Source organism: Haliotis cracherodii, unplaced genomic scaffold, assembly GCF_022045235.1.
Source record: "Haliotis cracherodii isolate W230 unplaced genomic scaffold, xgHalCrac1.p SCAF_1, whole genome shotgun sequence".
Lineage (NCBI taxonomy): Eukaryota > Metazoa > Mollusca > Gastropoda > Lepetellida > Haliotidae > Haliotis > Haliotis cracherodii.
The window spans coordinates 3,339,007-3,358,828 of NW_027266264.1; the positions used below are offsets into that span (position 1 = coordinate 3,339,007).

A 19,822-nucleotide genomic window follows, 5' to 3' on the forward strand; every position below is an offset into this window, starting at 1 on the left:
AATGTGGAAACATGAATGATCTTGCGATGTAAATGTGGAGTATGAATGATCTTGTGATGTAAATGTGGGGTATGAATGATCTTGTGTTGTAAATGTTGTATGTTGATTATTGAAATGTTCTCTTGGTTGTTTCCCCTATAATTACTTCGGCAAGTACCCTGTACAATAAAAACACTGTTGCTAAAACATGGCTTAGCCAATGGATGAAGAGCATTCAATACTTCTTGCCCAATCATAGTTATCAACTAGTTATCATAACACAGGTAGAACAGTGTTTGAAGATAACTCAGGGGCCAGTTGAATGAACAGAGTGGTGATCCAGAGGTCTAGTGATATTTTGTGGGCACTGTTAATTGTTTTCCTTATTGAAAACAGATACTTGCATAAAATCAAAGGACTGTCCGCAAATTAAACAACCCTTCATGTATCTTGTTTTACTTCTTTATTAATGATGAAGGACACCTACAGGTCAGAACCACTAGAGACACTACAGGAACAGTTTCTCTCTGCTCATCCTTTAAAACTGGACAACTGACAAATTCTGGTGTCAAACGCTGTACACCTAATATTGTACTTGTGATAGGTATATTCAGGGCATATTGCATGTCAGAGCAGACTATCAAATGTATTTGCCTGAGGTAAATATATGTTTAAGAATTCAGAAGGAATAAGTACATAAATCTGCAGATTAATCAAGAATATTTCATTTTAATTTTATTATTTCATTACAGCCTGACCTGGACCTCATCAGCCCAGCCTTTGAGAGTAAAGAAGCCGACTCAACACTTCATGATTCAGAGACTTCTCCAAGGGCAATGTCATCTGTTTATGATTTGTCATCATTCAGTTTCTTTGATGTAAACCTCCCAGTTGGAGCTGAGTTCATAACAAAGTCTGGGTGTAGGGGTGGCCAAGTCTGCAAGGTGCTGCAATTTGCTATGCAGAGTTACATCCCATAGGCTTGTGTAAATCCTACAATTGTGGGTTTGAATCCCAGATTTCCCCTGATTGTAATTCTTAATTTGTCTGCATCATACTTTTGCTCATGGGTTTCATGAGTGGTAAAAGTCTGAAGACCTGCTTTCCTCCCACATTATTAAACAGGAATACTGTTCAAAGCAGCGTGAGACCACATTCACTCCAGTAAAGTGAATTTTGAGGCTTCCAACCCTCTCTTGGATTCGGGGTCTAATAAGAGGGTATTCGGGTCTCAGCATTGAGGTACACAGAGGCACAAACGAAATTGTATTTGGTACGCATTTCTTTTTTTAAAATAATGGCGTATGTTAAAAATACCCTCTATATGTTTTATTATTTCAATATTGTTTGAGTAATTTATCTTCAAATCGCACCCTTTCTCCATTCCCTTCTAGATTTGTGTTGAGTAGTGTTTGGAATTCAGGTGTGAAAAATGATACTCTGAGTAAAACATTAGATGTGCACATGTACACTGGACAGTTTCCTCAGTGAACGAGACAAAGACGTACCTCCAAGAAACTGTAGTCATGTGGTCTGAGGGATGGTCATACAAGTCAGCATGATACACACGATCCTCCAGCTTTAAGGTCGGATATTTTATAGCAGAAACGTATGGGACTGGAAGTTCCATCACAAATATGCTGCCTTGACTATATGTTGCGGCATTCATCAGTGTTAAAAAGTCCATGTTTTATCACATTGAATGTCTTTTTGCATAACCATGTGATCAGTGCCAGCAGTGTGCTGTCCATACTGAAACACAACGCCTTAAACTGACCTGTTGTCTGAAGCCACACTGAGAGTTATGTCCCTTAGTGTTTGTATTTGCACAAAAACAAAACCGACTCATCAAGATCAGGTCTTTCAAAGTTCTGATTTTGATAAGATTGAAACATGATAGTTCTTATTCCAGCCTGGTATTTCTTTATTATTCTGTAACAGATGAAGTATGTATCTCTGTTAAAACTGTAACTATAGATGTTTGAAATATGTTTTCACTGATACGGGTAGTTAGTGCCTTATCATTCAATCTACAAGCCAAGATCTCTTCACAACGGTCCAGTTTGTAGTGTAATTAGGCAAAAAACAGAATTCCTCCAAATCCTCTACATCAATTACTTAACTGCTATAAGTCCTGTATTGAGGCTGCAAACACACAAAACTAGTCTTCAGAAGTTTTAACAGAAGTTTCGATTCACTGTCACCTACACACAACTAGTTGTCGTGACAATAGTGATAGCAGCCAAAATACAGGAATTATGGCAATGATGTAATAGAGGTAGTATTCTTAGAATTATTGACAATGACGTCTATTGTTCCTATAATACAGCAATGAAAAGGAGGACTATTCCTTCAGCAAACCAATGTGTGCCATGAAGGAGTCTCATCTCTTTGCTTTGAAATTTGAATTTTTATTCGCTTTAATTAACTCAATATTCAAATATTTGTGTTTTAAAAAAGTATTTTGCTTTTAATGATCATAATGCTTCTGTGTTCACCATCGCAGACAGTTCTCTTTCTTGTGAGACAAATGGTTTTCAACAATACTACTTCATGTATTGGTGTGTTGATGACTTCATTATACTACTCAAAAGAAGTTAAAGAACACCCGATTCCTTCATATGACTAAAGTTACTCTGTCAGGCCATGAAAGATTAACTATAGTAACATGAACAAACCTGGTGTTCATTAACTTCTTTTGAGAAATATATGCAGCCACTTGTTGACGACAGGACTACAGGATTGACAGAATTTGAAATATTCAAAACAATTCTCACTTTTTATCGGGTTTATGTTGTTTTTTCGTAAACCATACAATGCATATTAATAGCAGTAGCAGGGAGATACAGTAGGACGTCATTGCTGACTCCAGCTGTTGTGCATACATGTTGTTGCGTCACTAGGCAGTTAGTTATGTTTTCCTTCTGTGTTTGCTGTACAAGATATATTTACACATCGGAAAAACATGGGCATGAAGAAACATGAAATCCTTTTCTCTTCTTGACTTATTGACGACAATCATCATTGTGGTATAGCCTTTACATGCTCCAGCGTGTTTCCTCATTAAGGCATTCAATCAAATTAATTTGAATTCTTATGGCCGGGGTATCAAATGATGTTGGATGAAGCTTATTGTATATTGAGCCTTGTCATTTTAGCAGATGATGGATGTTTTTTTTCTGAGATTGTTTCCAATAAATGGCAATTAATCAAAATGGCAGAGTAGTAAAAGAGTACCTTAACCATTCCAAGTAGTTTCTGAAAGTCTCTGCCCATGTTAGAAACTTGCTCTTACATCTGTTGACAATAGGTTCCTTATCTCATGAAGAAAGTTCTACACAAACAATGATGCCCTCTGACAATGTTTCAAAATATCATGTCAACTTAAGCTTATCGGGACTTCCTGAACACTGAAGCCAGCTTGACATTTGCAGTTAGTTCTTCTGCCGATGTTTTAGATGTTTCTAAGCCAAACATTTTTAATCATGTCATGAATGGTGGAAGTTATAAAAAGTGTCTTTGAACAATGTCAGTTTAAAAGAAAGAAATTTGTTCAGGGTTAGGTGTCCAGGGACAAAACATAACAGAGTGAAAGCCATTTTTCAAATAATTAAGCCCCCTGTGAAACAGGAACCGCTTGATGTGTATGGCCGAATCAGTTGGTGGCCCATGCATCTGTGTTACATGGATCTCACTACACATGTTGGAAATGCATGTACTTCATTACAATTCAACGATTTAAATTAGCTGTTATTTGTTTTTTTAGTTTATTTATCATACTTTGATAAACCATGAAATTACAAGTTGATAACTTAATCTTTTCATTTTATTTTTTGAAATATCTTCAATAACAATTTTATTGTCAATGTTAACTGTCACTCACGAATCTGGCTTCAGAAGGTCAAGTTCAATGCTTTTTGTCAATAAGACTTTAAAATAATCCTAATGACGGTTGCAGAGGATGGAGCCTCCAGTGGTGATTCAAATAAAATCTGTCGTCTAGTAAACGTTTATTAACGCCTGATGAAACATGGATACATGCAGCTAGAAACATCCATCAGTTTGGTTCAGGTTCATGGATTGATTTCAGGGTCGAGCGCACGTGGTTCTCGCCGGTTACAATGTAGATCAACCCAGTCACTCTCGCATACACACCGGAGGTTCAAAAGTCATTAAGCAAAAAATTGGGAATGTTTACGGAACGAAACTGGTCAGGAAGAATAGGATTGCTTTACCTAATGTACTTTCTCACAATGACGGTTGAGGTGCAAATGAACATTGATTTGAATCAAGTGTTAAATATCGACTGCAGACCCAGTTCCATGGTCTAGTCCCCCAGATGAAGTCTAGATGTTGTAATTGGTGCATCATTAGGGCAATCAGTCATTACGAGATGGATATACTTTCTAACTTTGAACTTACACACAGAATGGGTTGAATGATTTTGATGAATCTGCTATGATTACCAATTAATCTAGGCCCCGTTTGACAAGTCTATGTAAACATATGAGAGTTACGATCACTTTGTGGACTGTGGCCCTGAATTGAACTGAACCCATCAGACCTGTTTGGCCAATTTTCAAATGGCTTGAGTGCTGATATTTTATACACATACAGGGAGGGTCATATGTGTTTGAGTTACTATATAAAGCCAATTTGAAGAAACAAAGTTTTGAGGAATTCAGGAAAAGGAATTAATGGGACTGCTTCCATTTTTGCTTACCAAAGTGCCAGTGTATTATTTTCTACATTGGTCATTAATGTTAGCTTTGGCCTTACTTAATACAGAAGGGAATGAGTTTATACACTGTCTACAGGATCTTGTACTTCAAATGTTCAGTGACTCTCAGTTCTCAAGTATAATTCGAAAGGTGCTAAATCATCAAATATTGCATGTTACAAGAACCATACATGTATACTTTGTAAACTATATATTTTATGTATCTTCACAAGTTATACCACTGTCTATTTGCTAGAATGAAATATTCAGTGAGATAGTGTATCTTGATTAAATATTGTACTTATTGCTGAAAATATTCTTTTACAGAAAATATTAGAATTGTTTGATATTGAGACTGTGAATTCTTACAGTTTGTCTCTATACTTAGAAACAAAATATTTTTTGTATCAGTCTTTTCAGCATTGTAAAAATGTTTTACTTGAAGAATATCAATGTAATCTATACGTAGTTGTGTATGTATCAGCTTCTTGATTAAGAGGGTAGAGTGAATCTGGTGCGACTCGAACAGAATTAAGAAACTTTAGATATGTAGAGATGTATGTAAATTGTTTTGTGCAGATCACTGTGTTGTCAAGTAGACCTCATAAATCGAAAGTAGGGATTGACAAAAATGCAGATTTCCACTGTTAGGGTCTTACAATTTAACTGGCCCACCATGGGCATAAGACTGGAAGAGTTACCTCCCTTACATCAAGAGAGAGGCTTGTTTTCTTTCTTGATCAGTGACATGATCTTTCAGTCAGCAGAGTAGATAAATATTAAGTAAATACTTGACAAGTGTGATGAAGAATGCCAGAGTGAATTTATCATAAGGAAGGAATATTTAAATTTTTTATGAAATTTGTTTTGTATTCATATTACTGGTAGTTAAGATTTCAAAATGTGCACTTAAATTTTCAATTACCTACCACAGTTTTGCTGTTATTATTTTATCTTTCTCTCAATATCATGTTTTTCCAGTAGTGTTTCATGAAAATGTTTATATATTTGAAGAACCTACAGTACTGATTCAGTGGTGAGAAATGTGTTGTGTGATGTAGATGTGTGTCTGTGAGTTAGGGTATATGGTATAAATATTCATGTGTATGTTGTCAGCAGGTGCCTCTGTGTAATTATGATGTAAGCTAATAAAGCTTTGCTAATTATACCTTCAGACTGGCTTTTTTTATTCAGTGCATGTACAATGGATGGAATAAGTCGTACACAATATAGGGGACATGGGTGGCCCAGGCAACAAAGACTTGAAATTCGCCGTGTAGAGTTGTGGGCCCTTGGTGTCCAGGATCCCATTACTGAATCCCAGATTCAGCCTGTTCTTGTTGTCAGCACCATTACCATAGGACACCACACTGAGGTAAACATCTGCAAGCTGCATCACTGCTTTCCACCAACATTAGGACGATACCCCAGGATACGACTCATTGCTCATGCACACCCTCATACTTACTAGGGCAGTCGGGTAGCCTAGTTGTTAAAGCGTTCGCTCATCACGCCGAAGACCCGGGTTCGATTCCCAAAATGAGTACAATGTGTGAAGCCCCTTTCTGGTGTACCCTGCCGTAATATTGCTGGAATATTGCTAAAAGCAGCATAAAAAAATACTCACTCACTCACTCATACCTACTGTTTATATATATGGATGCTACAAGTTGGCCAGGGGAGTACATTGATGTTACTTTGACAGAGGAGTTTGTGCCTATCGACTCTACCTCTCTGTCGAACCCTGCAGAAACACAAATAAACCACTCCCAAGTGACAGTCAGACATCTAGTTCTGATATTATCACAAAGACAGTATTATGTTGTTATTTACAGTTAGTTCAGGGATACAATGGTTCTTCGCGTCCTTGTGAAGCGACCCGTGAAGATCAGGGGTAGAATAGGTATTCAGCAACCCATGCTTGCCGTAAAAGGCGACTAACGGGATCGGGTGGTCAGGCTTGCTGACTTGGTGGATGCATGTCATCGATCCCAATTGCATGGATCGATGCTCATGATGTCAATCACTGGATTGTCTGGTCCAGACTCGATTATTTACAGACCGATGTCATATAGCTGGAATATTGCTGAGTGCGGCATTAAACAACAAACCAACCAACCAACCAAATCCTTGTGAAGCAGTAGTCAATATGGATCCTGACCGTTGTCGTCAAGTCACAGCATTTGCCGATCTCATCTCGTTACAGCAAACCTCAACACTCCCTCATGCCTGACGTTGATTCCACATTGCAACTGATTGCCTCGTGGAATTACCACTGACCTGACCCTCGTATTTCACCAAATTCCATTTTCACAAGACTCCCTTAAGTACTGTGGAGTGGCTACTCCCTTCTAGGTGTAGGACTTAATGCCAGGTGAACAATGGGAATGCTTGACTCCGAAACTACAAGAACTCATGTGCCATGTACTAGACGATCTGTTGGTAGGAAGGAATATTGTGGAGTTGATAACCCATCTTCTGAGGCAAGCGTGTCCACTAGCCTATATCAAAGCCTAGTTTCTAAGTAGACGCTCTTGCCTTGGGAAGATGTGGACAAACTTGACATCTGGCATTATGTTTTGGATGCACCTCGACAAAAATGACTTGTGTCTGGCTGCTCGCAAGACTCTCAAATCCTCCCATACTTGCAATCAGCCAACCAGTGGCTAGCATTTCAGCCTGTGGCCTTTTGAGAGCGGCTGACAAGAGTAGTCTCCCTTACACCATAGTTTGTCAAAGTGCTTGACAACGACTTCTAACTGACTTCGTCAGATCTGTTGCCCACATCCTTACACAAGACCACAGCAGATAGGTACGTTAGATACAACACTGTCTATATCATTGCCCAATGACTCACCTGAAACCAGGTCTGGACAGTACAACTCAGCTGAACTTAGTTTACTTATTAACAGTCAGCATACCACCATACAAAGGAGTTGTTATCCATTAAAGTGTCATGTCTTCAACCACCATACATCAGAGCAGCATGTAGAGTCATTGCGCCTGCCAGACAAATCAGTGGTGGATGATTGTTTATCTCAGCAGTCTGTTTCCATGTGTAATGCCTTCTTACAGAAATCTTGGTTCCCTTCTTTAGGTTTAGGCAGTTGATAGTAATCCTACAGTTGGCCAGGTGATCCCAGTTCAAAACTATATTTAACTGAAAATCAGTTTCAAACTGTCAGTTGAAATAACTAACCATCCCTTAAAAGAAGAGAAACTTTATGGATCCACTTATCACAATAAAAGAAAAAAGACATCCAAAACCTTCCTCTCCATTGCCTCTTCCTCCTGTCTCCTCTTCCTCCCATCTCCTCTCTTCCCCATCACCTCTTCCACCTGTCTCCTCTCTTCCCCATCACCTCTTCCTCCCATCTCCTCTCTTCCCCATCACCTCTTCCTCCCATCTCCTCTCTTCCCCATCGCCTCTTCCTCCCGTCTCCTCTCTTCCCCATCACCTCTTCCTCCTGTCTCCTCCCTTCCCCATCACCTCTTCCACCTGTCCCTCTCTTCCCCATCACCTCTTCCTCCTGTCTCCTCTCTTCCCCATCACCTCTTCCACCTGTCTCCTCTCTTCCCCATCACCTCTTCCACCTGTCTCCTCTCTTCCCCATCACCTCTTCCTCCCGTCTCCTCTCTTCCCCATCACCTCTTCCTCCTGTCTCCTCTCCTCCCCATCACCTCTTCCTCCTGTCTCCTCCCTTCCCCATCACCTCTTCCACCTGTCTCCTCTCTTCCCCATCACCTCTTCCACCTGTCTCCTCTCTTCCCCATCGCCTCTTCCTCCCGTCTCCTCTCTTCCCCATCACCTCTTCCTCCTGTCTCCTCTCTTCCCCATCACCTCTTCCACCTGTCTCCTCTCTTCCCCATCACCTCTTCCTCCCATCTCCTTCCTTTTCCTCTTCGTCTATTCTCTACTTCCCCCTCTCTCCTCCTTCCTCCCGTCTCCCCTTACTCCTCTCTCCTCCTTCCTTCCATCTCCTCCTTCCTCCCGTCTCCTCTCTCCTTCCTTCCATCTCCTCCTTCCTCCCGTCTCCTCTCTCCTTCCTTCCATCTCCCACTTCCTCCCGTTCCCCCCTTCCTCCCGTTCCCCCTTCCTCCCATCTCCTCTTTCCTCTCGTCTCCCCTTCCTCCTCTCTCCCCCCTTCCTTCCATCTCCTCCTTCCTCCCGTCTCCCCCTTCCTCCCATCTCCTCCTTCCTCCAGTCTCCTCATTTCCATAGCCTCCTTTCCCCATCTCGTACTTTCTTCCCATCTTCTTCAATTACATCTCGTCTTTCTCTGTCTTTCGTCTGACGCTCTTGCGACTGCTGAAACTGACAATACTATACTCTTCAAAAAAAAAAGAAACGCAAAGCCAGATTTGTGTGAGGTAAGAAAATTCATAATTCTTACGAAACTTACTACCCCTATTACAACTTTGCCATAAATCCTGTATTTTGGCTTCAGTCACACTAACTAAAATTTTCAGATTTTTAACAGTGGTCCTCTTCACTGTCAGCTACACAACTAGTTCCCAAATTGCATCGTAACCAACCAAGCCATGACGTATGCATTTGCGGAAACCTCCACTTCTTCCCTGTGTGTGCTAGAGTGAACACCTATATCATAGATGTAACGATCTAGCACTTGGTATTTAGTCACATTAGTCTAAGATAATTGTAATAATTTTCTATAGAACAGACACTGTAAGTACATATTATAAGGCTGCTAGCTGGAGAGACGATCGCACGCACGAAAGTTTAAGCTGGTGTCAGGTGCTTGCTGTGAGGTCATAATGGAGTCTCCCTCTACTCCTGGTTGCAAGAAGTGTGGTCAATTCATGATCACGGGAGATCCCCACCTTAACTGCACGAGGTGCAGAGGGACGCTATGTGCTGAAGAGGTTAGGTGTCCCAGTCGACCAGCAGATCCATCTCCTGCGCTCTCTATGAGCTTGATACACGATCTTCTTAAACAACATATGATGAAGACGATTTTTGAGACGAAGTTCTCTCAAATGACCATTTTTTGCTTGTTGTTTTACGCCACTCTCGGCAATATTCCAGCTATATGACGGCGGTCTGTAAATAATCGAGTCTGGACCAGACAATCCAGTGATAGACATCATGAGCATCGATCCACGCAATTGGGATCGATGACATGCATCCACCAAGTCAGCGAGCCTGACCACCCGATCCAATTAGTCGCCTCTTACGAGAAGCAGAGTCGCCTTTTACGGCAAGCAGTTAGTAGTTCTGACTAAGTAGAGTCCCAGGTCAGGACAGCCATCTGCTACGGTCGTAGGGCCTACCCCAGCCGACCGTACCGACCAGACTAGCAGGTCAACCATCCAGTACAGCCATACGTCCACCCGACCGATCAGCAGTCTGACCAGCTGGATACAAGCCTGCAGGCTTTTCCCTACCGTGAGACACGGAAAGACTTGGGTCCCAGCAGGGTACCGCAAGGCCAAACTCCCAAGCCAAAACACCGAACAGTCGCCGCATGGCATCGACCGACCACGTCCGCCGCACGGACTCCAGGATATCTCAGCCCTTCGCCCAGCCGACCGTTAGGTACCGGCACGGACTCCACGGGTAATCCACCGACCACCCAGTCGATAGGCCTACCGTATGATCTTCATCAGCAGACGGTACCCAATCCAACAGAACGTTATACGGACAGAGAGGAGGATCACCGTACGGGACCCCTTTACTTACGGGCAGACATCACATCACAGACATAGTTCATACCGGAATCCTGGACACCGGCATGGGATGAACAGCACGGGGATTCCGTGGTACCATTACCGCCATTGAAACGGAAGTTATAGATTACACACGATGCTCTACTTCCGGACTATCCAAGTTTGGATGAGCTTGTTTCTTGAAGCTTGTACGCAATCCTAGTACTGATATCACCATACCTGCTTCGCGGATTAAGGATATGTCATCGGCCCTCAGATATTCTTTGGGCATTGGCGCTTATATCAACTGGTTTGTCGTCTGAATAAGACACATCATTCCACCATTGCAGACATCGTATGAAGGCATATGCGGAGATACGCCTTTGACAATCAGGACTGATCAAGTGAGACTCATTCACAGCCTAATAGATACTATTGTAAGAATGCATGAAGTGCAGCGTCAACAACGTTTAGCCCAGATTCGTTCTAAGGCCGTTTCAAACCAAACCAAGAGGTTGATAATGCCACAGCCCGTATCAGCTCACACGACATTCAACAGGAAACTGTGACATGCAATCGACGAAGTCAGACAAGAAACAACGGAAAGATTGCAAGCTTCAGCCTTGCTGCCAAGGCTCATGGATCTTACCCATCCCAGAAGCGTCCTTGGGACCAAAAAGACTCGTCTCACAAACAGCCTCCTAAGAAGACGTTTGTCCCCTCCAGGACTGATTCGTTCCAACCATGACAAACGCCAATCTTTTCGTCAGCCAGACAACAAGAAACGAGGTTCCAATCGACGTGGAAGATCTGGAGGCAGAGGCGAACGTAAATTCTGACTTCCCTGCCACCCACGCAGACGTTATAGACCCTTTCGAGGTTCCGACACCAGCAGCATCACAACCGGAAGTGACGCCAGCACCGGTATTAGTGTCACAAATCCAAATTTAAGAAGAAATGACGTCATTGTGCAGAAATATACTGAACAACAAAAGTTCCTGTGACATTGAATAAGATTTAATGCAAAGTTATGTTTTTTACCAAATCTGAAACAATTTCGGTTTGCAACAGATAAAAGACTCCTGTGAGTGTTCAAATGGTTTAATTTGCCATACGGACTTCAGAAAATGCGTGATTTCATAAAAAAACAAAAACATGAACATGCCAAAAAGTCAATATACATATCAATAGCGTGTGTGTCCACCTCTGGTTGCGATGCAAGCAACCCATCTTCGTTTCATGGAATGGACCAGGCGTCGCCCAAAGTCCTGTGGGATATCTGTCCATATCTGCTCTAGCATGTTTCGAAGTTCCTGGAGTGTCTGTGGAACACGTGGTTGACGTCGAAGGCGCCGATCCATTTCATCCCACATGTGCTCGATTGGTGAGAGATCAGGGGAGCGAGCCGGCCAGGGGATAACATTCACGTTGTTTTATTGAAGAGAAACCTGAACAAGTCGAGCAATATGAGGCCGGGCGTTGTCATGTTGAAAGATAATGCCTGGGCCATGACGACGCAAAAACGGTAGAACAACAGAGCCGATGATCTCGTCGCAGTAGCGCTGTCCATTGAGATTTCCACTATCAAACGGGTCCTCTGTCTTGCTGTAATCCCACCCAATACCATAACGCTGCCGCCCCCGAACGGATCTTCTTCCATGACACAATGATTGACGTAACGTTCACCTCGACGTCGGTACACTCGAATCCGTCCATCGCTGTGGCTGAGGTGAAAACGACTCATCAGTGAATAGAACTTGTCCCTATACTACATGGCCGTCCAGCATAGACGCTGTCTGCAGCACTTTAGACGTGCTTGACGGTGGTTTCCTGTCAAAATTGTCTTCTGGCGACAATCCCGGCACATCTGAGGCGACGACGTACGGTTTGTGAAGATAGTCGTCGAAGTCCAGGGATGCTTCTTGCGGTCACTGTTGCTGGCTGGAATCGATTTTGTAGGTGTGTTGTTCGAATCCAGTTGTCTTGTCGATTATTGGTTACGCGTGTCCTGCCACTACGAGGATTGTCTCTGACTGCATTCGTTGCCAACGTTGCCATAAACACCAAATGGTGTTTCTGTGGACGTTAAATTGTCTTGCAACATCACGTTGACTCGATCCTGCTTCAAGCATACCACTGGCTCGCAGACGCTCATTTACGGACAGGCGTGGCATTTCGTAATGTTGAATGATTGCGTAATTTTTTGTTTTTCTGAGTGGTTGTTGTCAGCACGATGCTAAACAATGCATATGGAATCCCGTTAACGCACATGTTTTTTTACCCATTCCTGGGTAGTGAAATGCATGGGGCTTGCATAAAAGTCAACATTTGCATGGAATGCATGCTTTTCTGTAGCAGTTGCGTTTTTGTGACTTGATTCCATACATGTACTACAATATTGAAAACCCAACTTTACTTGTTTCAAAAATACACTAAAACTAAAATATTGGTGTCACAGGAACTTTTGTTGTTACGTATAGATTAGAAATGACATTATTACGAACAGGACCAGCAAATATAACTGTAATTCTAGTGAAGGTATCACATGTTTGACTAATTCTTGATACATTTCTCTTAGACCTGCATCATTTCGGGCTTTCCTCCCACATTAAGCTGACACGCCGTGATATAACTGGAATGATGTTAAAAGCGACGTTAAACCCAACTCACTCACTCACTCACTCACTTGATACATTTCTGATTTTAAAGTCCTCATGGGGAATTTCAGAGGAAATTATCTAAATAATGGTTTATCCTTGTTTATCCTATTACATCGAAAGTCCTCCCATCCAGCTCCCCAATTAATCTACCTCTAGTGGTTACAAGAAGTGAAGCTTTCCGCCATTGCATACTATTTGGGAACAATTAGTTGTGTAATTGACAGTACAAAGGACGTCTGTTGAAAATCTAAAAACTTTAGCTAGTGTGACTGGAGGCAAAATACTGGATGTATGGCAAAGATGTAATAGAGGTAGTATTGTTAGAATTATTAACAATGATAACTATTGTTGACTTCTATTTATACGTGGAACCGTACACGGTATTGAGACAAAATGTAGTGGAAGAACACTTGGTGATTGTACTCTTCTCGGTTATCGGTACATAGGAAAAGTCCAAGGTGAAGGTCAGCTACCATCAATAACGCGTATGTGCGCCATTGGGATCGATAGCGGCCTGACATCTCCTGCCCATTGAAGAGACGAGTATGCGAATCAAATCCAGCCCACTCGGCCTGCAACGCAAAACCAACTGTTGCAACGTCTGGGGTTGTGGTTGTCGTCGGCGTAGCCGTCTATCCAATTCATCCCACAGGTGCTCTATCGGGTTCAAATCCGGGGATCTGGAGGGCCAGGGGAGAACATCAACGTTGTTGTTGATGTTGTTGTTGTTGTAGCTCTTATGATCCGTGGTGTTTGCGGTCGAGCGTTATCCTGCTGGAATACACCGTTGCCATTAGATGCTATTGGGAGGATGTGAGGTAGGAGAATTTCGTTGATGTATCGTTGAGCCGTAAGATTGCCCTGGATATGGACCAAACCTATCCTGCCATGATGAGATATATCCGCCCACATCATAACTCTACCCCTACCAAACCTGTCCACAGACTTTCCGGCGTAACGTTCTCCCCGACTTCTTCGACCCGCGCTCTTCCATCCACTCGACGGAGGAAAACTCTTGATTCGTCGCTGAACCAGACATCTCTCCATCGCATTTGAGGCCATACCCTGTGTTGACGACACCAATGCAGTCGTTGCTGACGATGTTGTCGACTCAAAATGACGCGTCGAACAGGACCGATCCCATAGCCTTGTGATAGTGCTGGGCGCTACATTGAAACCCCTGGCATGTTGTTGAACTGTCACTATTCGACTGACGCAGATGCCAGGCCCTGCACTTAATACGGTTCATAATGCTGCTGCACGTGGAGTGCTCCATGGCCCTTTTCTTAATGCACTGGATGCGTTTCTCAGAATTGTACGTGTTTCCCGACTAATGGTTTGCATGTCTTTGTTGTGATCATTTTGATCCGGGAAATTTGTCACTGACGCTATAACACATTAAACCTTTTCATTTTGCACCTCTTGGTCCGCATATTTTGCTTTTATGCACCAAATTATCCATTTTGCGTTTCTTTTTGTGAAGTGTATATATCTCAGTATAATCTATAGCATTTTTGAAATAAGGATTGAGACTGAATGAAGACAAGTGAATATTTCTTATGAACTGACGCGGTATGAATGATTGTACTGACGCTTCATACGGTTACACCATAATAACGTGTAAAATGTTCACGCTACTGAACATGACTATATTGTTCAAGAGTTCAATATGATCAAATACATGGGATGTAGGTTAATGTAAAACTCCCTTGAAAGGAACAGCCTATTCAGATTTCACTTATTTCCATATAAGAGGATTGACAGTTATCGTTAGACTAACTAAGCTATTTTAGTGGCATAGCCGCCACCATTTTCAACATATTCAGCTCAACAGCTTGCAAGGAGAGCTGGACGGTTGTACTAATCATGCAGTCATAACGCGGAGTATACGGGTGTACTAATCATGCAGTCATAAGGTAGGGTAGACAGGTGTACTAATCATTCAGTCATAAGGTAGGGTAGACAGGTGTACTAATCATGCAGTCATAAGGTAGGGTAGTCGGGTGTACTAATCATGCAGTCATAAGACGGAGAAGACGAGTGTACTAATCATGCAGTCATAAGGCGGCGTAGACAGGTGTACTAATCATGCAGTCATAAGGCGGAGTAGACGGGTGTACTAATCATGCAGCTATAAGGCGGAGTAGACAGGTGTACTAATCATGCAGTCATAAGGCGGGGTAGACGGGTGTACTAATAATGCAGTCATAAGGCGGGGTAGACGGGTGTACTAATCATGCAGTCATAAGGCGGGGTAGACAGGTGTACTAATAATACAGTCATAAGGCGAAGTAGACGGGTGTACTAATCATGCAGTCATAAGGCGGGGTAAACGGGTGTATTAATCATGCAGTCATAAGGCGGGGTAGACGGGTGTACTGATCATGCATCTATGAGGCGGAGTAGACAGGTGTACTAATCATGCAGTCATAAGGCGGCGTAGACTGGTGTACTGATCATGAAGCCATAAGGTAGCGGAGACGGGTGTACTAAGCATGCAGCCATAAGGCCGGTTACACGGGTGTACTAATCATGCAGTCATAAGGCGGCGTAGACAGGTGTACTAATCATGCAGTCATGAGGCGTTGTAGACGGGTGTACTAGTCATGCAGTCATAAGGCGGGGTAGACGGGTGTACTAATCATGCAGTCATAAGGCGGGGTAGACAGGTGTACTAATCATCCAGTCATGAGGCGGGGTAGACGGGTGTACTAAACATGCAGTCATAAGGCGGCGTAGACAGGTGTACTAATCATGCAGTCATGAGGCGGGGTAGACAGGTGTACTAATCATGCAGTCATAAGGCGGCGTAGACAGGTGTACTAATCATGCAGTCATGAGGCGGGGTAGACGGGTGCACTAATCATGCAGTCATAAGGCGGAGTAGACGGGTGTACTAATCATGCAGTCATAAGGCGGAGTAGACGGGTGTACTAATCATGCAGTCATATGGCAGAGTAGACAGGTGTACTAATCGTGCAGTCATAAGGCGGGGTAGACGGGTGTACTAATGATGCAGCCATAAGGCGGGGTAAACGGGTGTACTGATCATGCATCTATGAGGCGGAGTAGACAGGTGTACTAATCATGCAGTCATAAGGCGGCGTAGACTGGTGTACTGATCATGAAGCCATAAGGTAGCGGAGACGGGTGTACTAATCATGCAGCCATAAGGCCGGTTACACGGGTGTACTAATCATGCAGTCATAAGGCGGCGTAGACAGGTGTACTAATCATGCAGTCATAAGGCGGGGTAGACGGGTGTACTAATCGTGCAGTCATAAGGCGGAGTAGACGGGTGTACTAATGATGCAGCCATAAGGCGGGGTAGACGGGTGTACTAATCATGCAGTCATAAGGTAGGGTAGACGGGTGTACTAATCATGCAGTCATAAGGTAGGGTAGACGGATAGCCCATAGTTCACAACCATATAGTAGACTGGTAATGATCACCCGCCTCCATATTTCAACACAGCAGACAGGGTCAAGGACTCCAGCTTTAAAACCAATATCTCTAAGAGAACCTTAAGTTCTTCTTCCCTCTAAACATGATGTCCTCGTCCTCTGGTCTTTTGACATAGTGCTTATGTGGTTGTCATGCATAAATGGTAGCATCTTGGACAGGTAGGACATTATTATTGAGTTTGAACACATAACTACTGCAAAGTTTAGCACCTGATCTCAATATAAGTATGCAACTCTTTTTGCATTATATACGAGTATTCATTAGAAACGGTAGTTTTGAACAACATCCAATGCTGACTCCTGACCATCAGAAACAAAACACGACAAATCAACATGCCTCTGTATTTGTCAACATTTTGCTTCTGTAATATAGTTTACAATTCAAGTTCATACCATTTTACATTGCCTGGTTATATATCGCTTCATTGCACATGCATCAATAAATGAGCCCACAATTATATTACTCTTGTTCTCGTGACACAACGTGATGCATGAAGATTCTTCAAACCTTCCATTAGGGTCCCATAAATGACAGTTTATAGTACCAGACTAATCAATCTGTCAATCCAGTATCAAAGGTGCGGGGTCAAAAGCCGAGTGGACCCGATTGAGAAGGCCGATATGAGGTTAAAGTCGCGCTTTCTAAGGGCATGGGTCCAAGGTCCACTTGCACAAAGCCATCTTAGCGCTGTGACGGTAGTAACTCCCATACTTTGACATTGACTTGTGATAACCGGGCCAGATCCACAATGAGTTCGTCGCACTTCGAAAGTCGTAAGTCTGAGTTTAGAGTATATCGAGTTACGATAGTCCTATACGTAGCTCTACGAATACTTTGTGGATCAGGGCTCCGTTGCACAAAGAGATCTTAGAACTTACGTAAAACGTAGCCTTACGGTAATCGTAGCGCTAACATTGCTTTGTGCAACGGGGCCCTGAGGCTTTACAAAAGGGGGAGCCCCAGGGGTGGGCGGTAGCAGGGGTGGGGTGGTGCTCGGACTTGCAAGGCCCTGTAATGCAGCAATAATGTTGCTGGAGCAGGCTGATGGGAGACAAAATATGGTGTCTCTTGTTGATAACCATTCATCTGGATCCCTTTTCAAAAACCGATTTAGCTACGATCGATGTTTAGCATGGACGCTCGACAATCGTAGCGTTCGCTAGCCCTGGGCACCGTTCCACAAAGCGATCTTAGCGCTAAGATGATCGTAACTCCCATACTTTAACACTGGCTTAAGTCATTTTAATAGTGTTATTATATTACCCCTTAAGTGTAGAAAGATCGAGTGTAAAAACTTTCCGGTACGTGTTCATATGTGCCCGATAGCGATTCTCAGCGACAGGTCGGTCAAAGCGATATGACGTCACACTGCTTCATTGTTGAGAACAATACCATATGTCGTTATCCATTGTTCACGATGTCACTTTTTGATTACATAACGTCATCTGAACAATCGGTTGATTTCAGGGAAGTTTCTCTGCAGGGCTGATATTTCACACGTCCTACACTACATTTCCTGGATGACGAGTAGTAAATAGAGATTATAATACGAGCATGTGTGTCATACTGATTGTACAAAACGAGTGTCAGAATACTGGTATTTTTCGAAAGAGTGAGAGGGTGATACATGATTTTTTACACGCATTAATGTCTGTCTTTGTCCTTGATAACATTCTCGTATCTAACTTATAACGAGAAGGTGCTAAAAAAATCTTGCCCCTTCACAACTGTCGTATCACAGATCAACAGTCCAATCATAGAATCTATATATGGTACATAAAGATAGGGGTGGCACAGAACATTGTATCCGTTATTGACAGGCATACGTTGGCTTGATCTAGTGAACGCCATCCAAACCACACCATAAGTTGAAGAGTCAACACCTGCCACAAGTCTCCCATTCATGGCGAGGTCAGTCTGGAAATGATCTGGACCCACTTGCACAAAGCGATCTTAGCGCTAAGATGATCGTAACTCCCATACTTTACATAGTTTTGCGATAGTCTTAGCGCTAAGATCGCTTTGTGCAAGTGGGCGCTGAGCGTGGCAATTCATGTTTGGTAGGTGCATAGTTTGTCTGTCGAGTTAGAGCCGTTTTGTAGTTATCCCTGGACCTTGGAGGAAACGAGTTGCAGCGTGTCTAGCAATGGGCGAGTCCATGGTAACCAAAAGAAGATGAGATGAGACCAAAAGAATGCGGAAACAGTGCCACGGAAAATACTAGTAAATGAGTCACAGTGTTTGACACATGGTATCATACTCAGTCATTTCCACAGTGTTACGATGAAGGAGAAACTATACATAGATTAGCACCTCGAACCCGAGAACGGAGAGACCTACAGTATACAATACGTGTACAAGTTGTAGTTAAGACCCTTTAAAATGAGGTTTGCAACATATTCAGTTTAATTGTCGTCATTTCGGGGAACATCAACACTTCACCATCACGAAGTTCTGTTTTTTTGTTTGTTTGTTGTTTAACGCCGCACTCAGCAATACTCCAGCTATATGACGGCGGTCTGTAAATAATCGAGTCAATCCAGTGATTGATGTCATGATCATCGATCCACGCAATTGTAATATGATGACATGCATCAACCAAGTCAGCGAGCCTGACTACCCGATCCCGTTAGTCGCCTCCTACGACAAGCACAGTCGCCTCTTACGGCAAGCACGGGTCTTCAAAGGGCCCATCACGAAGTGTGCAATCAAACCGATTTCGTATCTGGAGGCAGAATGTAGAATATATTTACACAAATATTTCCATCGGGGCCGGGAAACTGAATTCTTAAAAAAAGTGGTGTAGGCTTAAAAAGTTCGTACAATTTCGTTTGGTAATGTAAACATTTCGGAAAGTGTAAGTGAAGTTCCTTTTTGAGCAGTCCATAAAGATGTTATTTCAAGCCAACCATTCCATTAGTTTGAGTACTGAAGAGATCATTTTTCAATTTTATTTCGTTATATATTTTATGCTGCATTGTAAATACATTGTCTATTATATGAGTGTTTATATATGACGGTGAATATATGTACGATGTATCTGGAGAGGGTCCAGTGAACAAGATGTGTTTTTCCCCAGTCTAGATGGACATGCTAATACAATATGTTTATATCGAGGGATACTGAGACAACAAACATTAAGATAAAAGCTGATCATTTTTAATATGGGCAATTCAACATCATTGGTGTTTATGGATTTATTTTTTTATTAAGTGGTGCTTTTCTTTACCTGGACGAGCAATCACTCTCACCTCGGAACTACCACGCCCCAGTGAGATAACTGGCGAGCTGACTGGCCACAGATAACGGTTATTTACGGTTCACTGACCA

At 42.7% G+C, this 19,822-nt stretch overlaps 3 protein-coding genes across 6 annotated transcripts in view; 1 reads left to right on the plus strand and 2 right to left on the minus strand.

Moving 5' to 3' along the window:
* LOC139471471 (ADAMTS-like protein 4) overlaps window positions 1-5,838 on the plus strand; it is a 257,840-nt gene extending 252,002 nt beyond the window's left edge. For all 4 annotated transcript variants that reach the window (XM_071253835.1, XM_071253838.1, XM_071253842.1 and 1 more), the window contains one exon: window positions 732-5,838. The gene's annotated coding sequence lies outside the window, so the exon portion shown is untranslated. The remainder of the gene's footprint in view (window positions 1-731) is intronic.
* Window positions 5,839-8,025: 2,187 nt separating this feature from the next.
* Window positions 8,026-8,505, minus strand: LOC139445484 (sperm protamine P1-like). The gene is made up of 2 exons (XM_071226658.1): window positions 8,381-8,505; window positions 8,026-8,272 (listed from the first exon to the last, which is right to left on the minus strand). Exons 1-2 carry the CDS (start codon window positions 8,503-8,505, stop codon window positions 8,026-8,028), a joined length of 372 nt encoding a protein of 123 aa, XP_071082759.1.
* Window positions 8,506-8,650: 145 nt separating this feature from the next.
* LOC139447620 (uncharacterized) lies at window positions 8,651-8,953 on the minus strand. Its single transcript, XM_071229064.1, has one exon. The coding sequence runs from the start codon at window positions 8,951-8,953 to the stop codon at window positions 8,651-8,653; it is 303 nt and encodes a 100-aa protein (XP_071085165.1).
* Between the last annotated feature and the right edge of the window lie 10,869 nt (window positions 8,954-19,822).

What these genes read in the sequence shown, in the direction of transcription:
- LOC139445484 (XM_071226658.1), bottom strand. Translation starts at nt 8,505, where the DNA reads ATGGGGAAGAGAGGAGACGGGAGGAAGAGGCGATGGGGAAGAGAGGAG. An exon ending in GGAGGAGACAGGAGGAAGAG is followed by an intron (nt 8,273 to 8,380) that starts GTGATGGGGAGG and finishes GTGATGGGGAAG; the next exon opens with AGAGGAGACAGGTGGAAGAG.
- LOC139447620 (XM_071229064.1), bottom strand. Translation starts at nt 8,953, where the DNA reads ATGGGAAGAAAGTACGAGATGGGGAAAGGAGGCTATGGAAATGAGGAG.